The 12,235-nt window shown below is 43.3% G+C and overlaps 1 protein-coding gene across 1 annotated transcript in view; it reads right to left on the bottom strand.

Annotated features, from left to right (window-relative positions):
• Positions 1–5,867: 5,867 nt before the first annotated feature.
• The window catches only part of SUPT6H (SPT6 homolog, histone chaperone and transcription elongation factor), a 100,276-nt gene continuing 93,908 nt past the window's right edge, over positions 5,868–12,235 (bottom strand). Inside the window, exons 32-37 of the mRNA XM_082246655.1 lie at positions 12,043–12,167; positions 11,840–11,952; positions 11,581–11,658; positions 11,329–11,498; positions 9,609–9,814; positions 5,868–6,416 (exon numbers count right to left, since the gene is read on the bottom strand). Coding sequence (XP_082102781.1) covers positions 6,230–6,416; positions 9,609–9,814; positions 11,329–11,498; positions 11,581–11,658; positions 11,840–11,952; positions 12,043–12,167 — 879 coding nt within the window. The 3' untranslated portion in view covers positions 5,868–6,229. The remainder of the gene's footprint in view (positions 6,417–9,608; positions 9,815–11,328; positions 11,499–11,580; positions 11,659–11,839; positions 11,953–12,042; positions 12,168–12,235) is intronic.

The raw sequence follows: 12,235 nt of genomic DNA on the forward strand, positions 1-12,235 counted from the left end.
ACCTGACCCTTGATAGTAATCAAGGCCAGTTTCTGCTAAACCCCCTGTTGAAGGAAAGTCAAGATCCGAGCCACCGAAAAAGAAAGAGGATGAACCCCAAGAGACTCTCACCACGCAATGTACAACTTCCACATACAATGGTAGATCTTCCTAGAAGTAGGTTTCCTAGCTTTTAACAGCATTTGAATCACCGACTCAAACAAACCTCTATCCATCAGCTCCTGTCATTCAACAGCCAAGCCATCAAAGCCAGCGACTGTAAAGCAGGATGAAAGATTGGTCCTTGGAACAGATCTTCCCTGGGGAGGAAGCTTCCAAGGAACGTTGGCAACCAGCCACACTAGATCGGCGTACCAAGCCAGGCAAGACCAGCCCGGGGCCACTAAGATGACCAGAATCCCTTCTGCCTCGATCCTGCGTAGTAGTCTTGACAGAAGCTTGAGAGGAGGGAAGGCATAAAATCAGACGATACTGACCCCACGGGGCCACCAGCGCATCTGTCGAGGATCCCGTGAAGGAGCTACAAACCTCTGCACCTATTCTGTTGAGCCGGGACACAACTCCCACTGGTCCAACGCCTGCCAACTGAGGTAATCCGCCTGCCAATGTTTTCATCCCAGGAATGTATACAGCAGAGAGGACTGGAACGAACCGTTCTGCCCACCTTAGAATGCCAGCTACTTCCAGAGCCGCCAGGACACTTTGTGCCCCCCTGGTGATTGACATAAGCCAGGGCCGTGGCATTGTCCGATTGAATGCGCACTGGACACCCCTGAAGAATATCCGTCCAATGTTCCAGGCACAGTCTGATTGCTCAGAGTTCCAAGACATTGATCAGTAGTCTGGACTCTTCCAGTGTCAAGATCCCCTGAGCATAATTTTTGCAGAGGACGCTTCTCCAGCCGGACAGGCTAGCATCCGTCGTGACCACTGTCCAATGCAAGGGGAGGAAGGATTTGACCAGCCGAAGCGCCGAAGAAGCCACCATATTAGGGACTCATTCGTTCCCCGGCTAAGCCAGATTTGATTGTCCAGAGACAGCAGATTCTATTCCCATTTGAGCAGAATCTGCCTTGCAGGGACCTCGTATGGAACTTTGCAAAGGGAACCATCTCGAAGGTAGACACCATCAGGCCCAGCACCCGCATGCAAGTCCGGAGGGATGACCATCTGCTGTCCAGCAGATGAATTGCAGCCTACAGTTTCTGGAGTTTGTCCAGAGGAAGGAGCACTCTGGCTAAGGCAGAGTCGAGTCAGACCCAGATAGTCCAGCTTCATGGGCGGAACCAGAGCAGACTTCTGAAAATTTAAAATCCAGCCAAACTCCCTCAAGCTCGTATGGTGATTTCCAGGTTTTCCACCAGAGCAGTAGGAGACTCCGCTCGCAGAAGGCAGTCGTCCAAGTAGCCCAGTACGGCAATCTTCCATTGGCGTAACAATGCTAGCACCGTGGCCAACACTTTCGTGAAGACCCGAGGAGCAGAGGCGAGACCAAAGGGTAACGCCACAAACTAATAATGCTCCACTCCCACGGCAAAGCGAAGGAAGCGCTGGAGACCGACACATATTGGAATGTGAAGGTAAGCATCCTAGATGTCGATGGAGGCAAGAAAATCTCCCTGATGCAGGGATGCCACCACCGTTCTAAACTTCTGCACCCACACTGTCAGGTTATCTCTATATAAAATTATAAGTTGATGAAACAAATCTGCCACCTGTACATTGACCTTTGTCTGACACGATAACATCTGTGCAGGAAAAATGGCGCACACACACACACACACACGTGTTGACAAACTCTTACTAGTGCAAATTGGACTACAACCTGGGTATTTATTCAGCCACAATTGACAATACTGAAAAACGTTTCCCCTTTCAAGGTCTGTAAATAAAAAGATGTGAGAAGGACTTGAAACTCAAAGTTAAAAATGAAACTTCATTAACAACGAAACAAAGCAATAGACTGTCCTCATTGTTCTAAGGGTGAATTTATCTAGCCTTGAGACACCCAGTGTTGACTCAGCTGACAATACCAGCCTAGCTCAAAGTTGATGAATAATTTTGGATGTGTATGTATGTATGTATATGTGTGGGTGTGTATGTGCATGTGTATATATCCAGTTATCACCATATATTGAATTTTGGTGTTGTTATATGTAAAGGATAATGCATCACAAGAATAACTCATCAACAGAGATGGCTCACCCATAAATAATGTCCAATGACGCTATAAACTACAAATAGCATGATATATCCCTATGAATTTCTTGTAATTAAAAATCTTGCACAAAGATTATGGGAAAAAGAAATAAAGAGTTTTCCTACAGGAAATGAATGCAGCTACTAATAATGACACTACCAGCAGAGAACACAATCTTGGAACAAGATATTGGAATGTTATAAAAGCAGAAATCACTAGATCCCCAAAATATGATTTATATTAATATATGGTTTACAGCAAATCCCACATCACATTATAGGACAATTCCAATGATGTAACTGAACTGTTAGCCAATGGGCAGGTGAGAGATGACCAGCCACTCCCCACTTCTGAAACCACCACTGAGACAGTCAATATTGGTTGGGGAGTGGTCATTTCAATCAATCGTTTCTGATCGTATAAATGAGGACACCTGGAAAAAGTAAAAGACACTGAAAAAAAAAAAAAAAAACCTGAAGAACACAGGAACAAGACCGCTGCCATTGACCACCTTGCTGATTTCTTGCTGTTGAGACGAACCACCATACTTTGAACATTTTTCCTTGGAAGGAGTGGTGAGAGATAGACTTAATTTTTCCTTAACACATTTGCTTCCAAGATAGTAGGAACTGTATAGTACTGTCTGAAATTTTATATGTGATAATTTACATAGGGTAGAGCAAATTTACATGTTAATTTTTTTTTCCCCACTGAATTAATCGATTTTATGAATTGAAATTGTTTGTCTAGAGTTTAGACTAATTTAGCAGATTATTGAATTTAAACGTATTGGGTATAATAGTGTGTTGCTCTTTAAGATAAGTTTCTTTATTTCCTACGGCTGCGGAAAGTGAGAAACTGCCTTAAGAGTGGTCAGGTATTTTGTTTTTGATATTTTAATTCACAGTTAATTTTACTTTCTATCGGGTTGTATCTAATTCTGTTTTTGGTTTCTAAAATGTATCTCTAATCACATTGTAACTGAGTAACATAGCTTTGATATTGTGTATGGAATATGAATCACCAGTAAATTTAGTTTTGTATGTAAATATATAATTATACTCATATTTTAATAAATTATATTTAATAATTTAATTGGGAGATATTTATATATTGGTAAGAAATCACCATAAGCTCCAAGAACTCAGGAAAATTGCTGTGGTATACTATTGAGTGTCTGAACAAAATTGATTGGGTTTTTCTTAGTTATTAAATTATTTGCCGTAATCGGCTGGAGACACTGCGTAATAATTCTAATGATAAATTCAGACACCGCCTTTTAGTAATAAATTAAAATAATCATACTTTATACCACACTGCACAACAGCACAAAGCAGTTCAGTGCCTGGAGGTCCAAAATTGGATGCACCTTGCCTTCCTTCCTGGGGACTGTAAACAGGTTTGAGTAAAACCCCTGAAAACATTCCGAAGTCAGGACCGGGACCATCAACCTTTAAAGTAAAAGGTCTTGCACCACCCCAAAGAGCTGGTAGCGGACCGGGGACAGTCGCACGTTGGAAGGAAGAACCTTACGGGAGGGTAAGAATGAAACTCGATCTTGTAGCCGGAGTGAAGGACCTAGTGGACCCATTTGTCTTGTACCAGGGGGGTCCATGAGTCCGGGAACCAGCCAAGACGTCCAGACCCCAGATACGGATGAGGGCACACCTTTATGCCAGTGGGGTATGTCTCGGCCAACCTAGCACAGAGCGCACTGGATCTAGATAACCAGCTTGTCGCCCAGTCCGGCAGTTAATTGCAGATCACACAGGAAAAAAATTAACAGGAGAAAAAATGCCATGTAAAAAGGAAAAAAAATGCCAGAACCAGAGATCCTGGCAGAGAACTAGGTCCTTATTCCTGACTAGGCAGAAAAAACTGAAGGCCTATAGCAGAGAGGGGGATGTATACCACCTAGGACTGCCCATAGATGTAGCCAAGTCTTTTATCTGCCTAGTGTTATACTCCAGTAGGGGGCAATATAACCCTGTGGTTCTGAATAATGGAGAGCTGTGTCTGTCAATAAGAAAAGAGAAAATGCATGTTTTGGCATGGGTCTTATTTAAAAATGAAATGGCTAGGTCAACAGAGCACAACTGTGTGTACAATTCTTCCTCTATGGGGCACGGGTGAGTCAAAACACCTTCTCTGGGTAAGCCTAATTGAAATGCGTCACTTCCTGCAAGTGAGGGTACACTGGTAAGCACTTGAATGTTCCAGCAGCAACCATGGCCCAAGCTCAGTGACTTTTCAAGAATAAGGCATTAACTTACAACACAAGTGTCCCAATGCTTGCTATGCCCTGACGCTGACTACACTGTAAGGTGCTGCAGCAGAGCAGAGGCTAAAGCCAGAACCACTGGCCACTGTAAATGGCAGAAGGGAACCAGGAGACTGTCAACAGATGAACAGCTGCGCCCAGGAAACTGGCAAAACAGCATCCATGCCATCGGACACACATGCTATGCTGGTCCTCCCCTTTTGAACACCACTACAGCAGATAACTCTCAACAAAGAAATCTTAGTCTACGTCATCCCAAAGCACAAGGAAACACAGTAAAGGATGACTACCACCTGCTCCACTATTAGAGGCCCTCACCAGTCCTGCTGCAGGCCCAATCTTTACTTCTTACGGTAGGCATGCCCTGTAGGGCCTTTCGGAATTAACTACCCCTCTTAAAAGTATTACTGCCCTGGACCTTTAAAGATCCCTTCCAGCAAGGTCACCAAGTACACAGTAACCTGGATATCGTCGGTTGCAGGATCCAACTCAAACTGGCACGTTCTTGCATGCAGGGACCACGTACAGCCCCTGTTGGCCTGCAGGCAGCAGAGGACCAGTCTGGATGAAGCCCATCTCCTTCCCAGCAAGGGTACTTAGAATAGCCATAAAACAAAAGCTAAGCATGCGACACAAGATTTTTAGAAAGACATCTGTAGGAAATCGCCTAATGGCACTAGCTAAAACCTGAGGCTTTGCTGAGCTGGGAGGAGTTATACTTGGGCCGGCAATTTTTGCCTTTTGTGGCCAGTGTTCATTCACCTGCCAGTGACACCATAATCAAGTAGTCAATTAAGTGTGCTGTGATATATGACTATAAAAAAAAAAAAGATTTGAGTTAACTTAGCTACCAGATGTCAAACTTCTACTTTTTTTTTTTTTTTAGAAGGGTTTCAGCCAGCACAGTCATGTAAATTTTGATAAACACAAACCCCTCCCCCCCCACAAAAAAAAAAAAAAATCAATCAGACATCCAACACACAACTATAAGTCACTGTTTTATTTGTCTGCTGCCAAAACAAATAAAAATGATTAAAGATAACTTCAGGTGCCATCAGAAATCTACGACACCTGTACACTGCAATGAAAATAATATAAAAAAAAAAAAAAGAAAAAAAAAAAAAAGCTTAATTTCATACTTGTGCACCGAGACTGTGTAGGGACACTGTCGCAAACTTACAGTTAGCTGCACATTGCAGTGAAGCATGAAAGTAGAGCAAGGATGAAAAATAAATACCCAAATGCATAAAACATTGTAGCATGTTCCTCTATTTTTTTTTTTTGAGGATATTACAAGAAAAGACTATATTGTCTGCCCCCAGTCACTTAATGCTCCCGTTTACTTGCATGTATTATAAAATGGCTCCAGCCAGTCGACATCATTCGATTACAGAAATGAGATCTTCGCTTCAGACCTCTCATTTTATTTTGCATTCTTTGGCAGAATATGCAATTAAAAAAGAACAGTGAACCCCTTTGTATGTTTAAAACATAGCCCATAAAAACATAACTGTTTTTCTACTGAGGTCAACTTAGCACTTTTACCTCTCTTCTTGGAAGTAAACCAACACTAAGTAAATCAAGCATTACACTGGAAAGGTCCAATCTTCCCATGGTGGTAGGTGGCTATATCAGACATAACCAACCTCCACTGCAAGTTTGGGAACCTTTTTGTACAACTGTCAAAAATAAAATGGGGAAAGTAATGTTCTCATGTGTAATTTGAGTTGGTTTCCCATCTCCAGCACTCATCGGTCCATTTCATCCAGTAGTGGTGTGGCATCCCCTGCGACAGACATGGGTGTACTCTCTATCATAGGACTTGGAGACGGACGAGGGGTTAACCGCTGCTTCTGTTTTCGCCTCTCTGCCTCTTTTTCATGCAGCCACTGTTCAGCCATTTTGCCCCAATCAATAGGGGTCTGACTACTGGTTCTGGAAAAAAGACACAAGATCAGAATGTTAATGTGGAATCATATATATCAACAATAATATAAAAGAAAAACGACCTGCATCTGTACTGAGCACATTATGGGCTAACATTCAAGAGCCTGCAAGTGGATAAAGATGCCCCTGCCTGTTTATCAGCAACAAGTACATTTTGACATAAACCTAAATGAAGAAAAACCGTTATATACAGGTCAAGGATGTAAAATAACTAGGATGCACGTGTCCCCTACTGTAAATACCCTAGCCATTAATGGTGGAACCAGCAAAAAGGATTTTACAGTAAGAAAAAAAAAAAAAAAATCCAGTTTTCGCTTTCATTCATTGAAAGGCACAGCTCCAGATCTACTTGACCCTTGGGACGTCCCAAAGCAGTGTCCACATGTGGGAAGAACACAGCAAGAAACATACTTCCCAAAGGCTAAACATAGCCAACCAGGTAAAACAGAAGTTCAACCAGGAACAACTGGAGATCACCTGACAAAAACGAAAAATAATAACACCCTCAAAGAGGACTATCCTCTCCAACAGCGGCCTGCAAAACCTTGCGGCCAAAAGAAGCATCTGCAGATGCCAACACATCCACCTTATAAAATTTTGTGAAAGTGTGGATGGATGACCAGGAGTAAAAAATGCTGTTAAAATTTCCCCCCACTGATGCACCAGCGGCACCACAAGTCCCAGCGCACCAATTACTGCTATAACAAAAAGAGGGAGACGTTTAGCACCCACAGGGACTCCCCACCCCCTCCTCAGATGCAGAGCCAGGCTGCACGCCGTGCGGTGATCAGAGAAAGAGGAAGTTCAGGAACAGCCACTTGAGGCCCAACGCTGAATCATAGCTCTATAGGCTTGAAAAACATGGCCACCGTGTGATAGCAATGGGAAAATACAAGAATACAAGAAAATGGCCTCTGGACTACACAAACATGGCCGCCGAATATACAACAGTCATCCACGGCTAAATGGCGGCTACATGCAGCACCAAGGACCCCCAGGTACACTTGGACATAAAGAGGGGACCCAGCTAGGGACCCCCATCCAGAAGCATCCACCGCCAAAAACCGCATCTTGCACAGCCAGCGCCCCCACCCGCTCGACACCCCAAAACAGAGCTAGGGGGAAGCTAGGCGTGGGTGAATGGGGGGTGGTCTAGAGAGGGACCCCGACAGTGAGGGGGAGCGACATAAGGGAAGAAAGGGCACTCGGGGGTCCGACCAACCCAGGGAGGGGCCCACGTCCTCCCCGAAAAAACCACCAGAAGGGAGGGTGTACACTACTCACCACACCTTGAGACCAGGCGGGAACCGCTACAGGCAGACCACCGCATCATCTTGAAAAGGGGGTGCTGCGGGCCAGAGGCACACTATGACTCAGGTCGTGACCAGGGCTATGTGTCCTCGTGAGGCATTTAACTCGCCGGCCAGCTCACGCCTTAATGGGGCTATGACACAGCCAACCTAGCGCAGAGCCAAGGTCGGGTCGCGCTCGCTGGCCAGACTGGGAAGACCGTAAGACTCTAGGATATCCAGTCTGTCGCCCAGTCCGGCACCTGATTGCAGTTCTCGCAGGAACCAAATTGATTGTAGTTCTCACAGGAACAGAAAATAAAAGGAAAAAAAAACAGTTTAAAAAAGGAAAAAAATGCTAGGACCAGAGATCCCAGCAAGGAACTAAGTCCTTTCCTGACTAGGCAAAAAAAAAAAAACTGGGGACCTATAGCAAGAAGCAGGAGTATACCCCCTGAGACTGCCCTATAGGTGTAGTCAAACTTTTTGCCTAGTGTCCTGCTCCTAGGAGGCAGCATGAACCCAAGGGTCAAAAAGATCTGGAGCTGTGTCCCTCAATGAACGAAAGAGAACGAAATAAAAAATATAAAGTGTCCCCTCCCCGCATGCAGAAGCGAACGCATACATAGGTCACGCCCGCATATGCAAATTACATTTAAACCAATTACATTTTTAAAAAAAAAAAAAAAGAAAAACAAAAAAAAACAAAGTATATTTGTTTTTCAGCAGGCAGAAAAATTACGCTCACTGATGAGCAAAATAAAATTACACTCTTAGGCTCGGTTCACACTATTGCGATGCGGGAAGGCTGCGAATTCACAGCCTGTTCCCGCATCACACACGCACCCCCGGCAGTTCACACTGCCATATGCGATCCGCTGGGGGTGTCAATGTAATCTTAACGACACCCCCAGTTTGATCGCATATCGCAGTGCGATCGTGCAGTTCGCACAGGATCGGATCGCACAAGTGTGAACCGCTGTGCGATCCGATCCTGATGCGGCAGCAAAAATGCCTCCTGTGCGTCTTTGCTGCGGGTGCGGTGCGAATTTAGCCATACAAACTGTATGGCTAAACTCGCACCGCACAGCTGATCGCATGTCATGTCGGAGCAGTGCGCTCCGACATGACATGCGAACCCGGCACACGCAGAAGTGTGAACCGGCTCTTACAGCACAAGAGCTTAAAATAAGAAAAGAAACTGAAATAGGTTTGCCTCATATTTAATTATACACTGCAAAAATGTAACATTTCAACCTCTCCACTGATGCTGTGTTTTAGGGAGCAGGAAAATACTGGAACTTTTGTCATACTGGAAGATCTTCCTTTCTAAAAGCGATATTAAAAAGGCACACTTTTTTTTTTTTAAACATGGCATACTTACCTGCTCCATGCAGTTGGTTTTGCACAGAGCAGTCCCGATCCTCCTCTTCTCGGGTCCCTCGCTAGCGCTCCTGACCCCTACCTCCTGCTTGAGTGCCCCCATAGCTCGCAGCTTGCTATGGGGGCCCCCGAGCTGTTGCTTTATGTGTCTATACATATGGAGCCAAGTAGGTCCTGACCCCACTCTTTCCTCATTGGCTGCGATTGACAGTAGCGGGAGCTAATGGCTCCGCTGCTGTCTCAGCCAATGAGGAAGAGATCCAGGAGAGCCGCTGCTCTTGTGCACATTGATGGAACGAGATGGGGCTCAGTTAAGTATGCCTTTACAGCCACTTTCATTCAATGATTTTTTTGAGAAAAGGCACAGCTATAAAAGAAACAATTTAAATCTAATTTAATTATATATATATATATATATATATATATATATATATATATATATATATATATATATATATACACACATACATACACACACACTACACACATATATACACACTACACTTACTTGGATTGCGGTCTGTGTCGGGAACTTGATGTTGATGAACTTTGAGAATGAGAAGACTGTGGTGTAGGTGGTGCAGGGGTTGGTGTAGCACTTGGCGGTAGTTGATGGTACTGTGGTGTTGTAATAGGTTGGCTGGGAGTAGCATAAGAGTAGCTGGGGGTCATCAGAGGTGTAGCCATAGGCTGCTGTGCTGGAGTCGCAAAAACCTAAAAAGAAAAAAAAAATAATAATTACCATGCCGAGTTAAACAGATGAAGATTGTTAATGCATCATGCGCAAAAAAGAAAAAGGATACCAAAAAGCTTAGTTTACATTTTGGGGATTGCCCTGATCAGGCACGTAAATGTGGTTCACTGCAGAAAGACCAGGTAGTGTACCAGGTGTAAAAATGGTTTATCCCTTCCTCATACAGGGTGATCTAAGTACTACGCAAGGGCTACCTGTGCAACATATGCCCAATTTGCAACTATGCTCAAAATCAAATATGACATGCATGACACAGTGACATTAGCAGAAGTCAGTGTGTTTTTCTGAGTCCTCAATGTAAATGTTTTATTACATATTGATCCTGCCAGTAAGTCTGGCTTTTAATTTTTTTAAAGTGGAACTAAAGGTAGCAATACTTACCTCTGTTCCAACAGTGACACCTAGGAGGTCCCTCGCCGGCATATTTAGCCTGGTTTCGGCAATCTAGATTGGCCGACGCAGGGTGACATTAAATCGCACACACGTACAAGAGTCATTCATCTTAGCACACTTAAATGGCCAATGCGGGTGACGAGATTCCTTTGCATGCGCTGTTTACTATCTGCAGAGGTTTGCAAACAGGCCGGTAATTATTTTCCTATTCAATAGCTTTTATTAATGCAGTATAGGACATGATTCCCGGAATATAAGAAAATGGTAATCTGAGATCTCAGGGAAAAAAATTAACTGTCATTAACTGAGTGGTCACACAGGCTAATAGTGCATGTCAGGTTTTCTCTATGAAGTGATGAAGGTCCAAGTCAGTCTTTTTTTTTTTGGCTTGTAGAAGAGATGTTGCATGTCTCTTCTGCAATAAAGGGTCTGTCTATTGACCAGAAAAAATAGCAAGTTGGGTTTAGTTCCGCTTTAACAGCCCGTTATTTGGCAAAAGGTGATAGCTAGAAGGTTGAGACAACACTAGCAGGGGTGCTTACAATAGTCAGCTATCATTTATGAAAAATGATTATTTACCCCAAAAGTAAGAAAAAGGATTGCTGGAACTGCTTAAAAAGTGTTAGCTGGTGTTTGGCTTTACAATGTTCCTCACTACTATTAAAGTACCATCTAAATCTGCTAGCCGATCTAATACTATCATCTCCACTGTTCGATAATGCTGCTGTCCATGGGTGGTGATGTCGCTCTTCCATAGATGGAAGTGTGAACCTAGCCACTTCTAAGACAGGAAATGAGTTACTGGCCAATCCACAGGTGAAAAAGGAATAGAAGCCTGGGAAAATGAAAACAAATGTGGCCACAACATGCAATGAATGGTTAGCTACAATATATACACTTTTTGTTTTAAGTTTTGTTATTTATGCTTTTTAACTTGCATCAATATATCACTAATTACAGCGCAATAACTTTTCAATAACACAATAGAAAACCGATCAGGAATCATCTATTACTGCTCATGTCCGATAAAGATAGAGAAAGATAGATAAAAAAAAAAACAAAAAAACACGGGGATACTTACATGATAAGCACTACTACCACCTCCACTGCCTCCACCATAACCATACTGACTGGATGCCCATTGGGCTGGTGTGGCATTGGGATTTTGCCCATGTCCAGTAACTGCAGCAATAGCGTTAAACATTTGGGAGGTCATGTTTTGCGGAAGAGCATTCACAGCACGGGTCAGATCTGAAACCAGAATATAAAAAGAGTTGTCCACAGAGCGAAGAAAACAAGTTTACAAATTAAGAAATTTAACATGGCCACTTACCTGCAAGATTAATATTGGCGGGGGTGGCACTCATGGAGGCCGGAGTCCTAGTTCTACTGCTGCTACTAGGGGTAATACCTGACAAATTAAAAATGTATAGGTCTACAGTAAGTCTATTGAAGGTATGCAATTATGGCTCAAATTTGTGAGCAGCACAAAGTACAAAAAAAAAGCCAGAGCCATTTTGAGTAATCTGTTCACAAAGTTTCCATCCTTGCTACATAGTCTTCACATTACTAACAGACCACAAGTCACTTACCTGGTACAGGGTCTTGGTAATGGTCTTTGAACCATCGGAAAAGGCCATTGACTGTGGGGAATATCTGTCCTCTATATCTGAAACCTTCCGGTGTCACTGTTACGTACTCAATTCTAAAACAGAACATTTATTTACAGGATTAAGTTTATTACCTGTCAAAAAAAGGGCCTTTAAAGATTGGTATCAGCATTCACAGCACTTACCTTGGCTTAGCTCGGGGTTGATATCCTAACAAAAATTTGCCTGGGAGCTCCTTATTAGCAGAGATGAAGTATGGAATGAACGTAGGCTTTTCCTTCTTTGTCTTTATCAATAATTCCTCTAATTTCTGGATATGGACAATAAAAACAACAGTTGCAGGAGAAATTATATGCTGGACTGAAGACAAGACAGTCA

Source organism: Pelophylax lessonae (assembly GCF_965119305.1).
Source record: "Pelophylax lessonae genome assembly, chromosome: 2".
Taxonomy (NCBI): domain Eukaryota; kingdom Metazoa; phylum Chordata; class Amphibia; order Anura; family Ranidae; genus Pelophylax; species Pelophylax lessonae.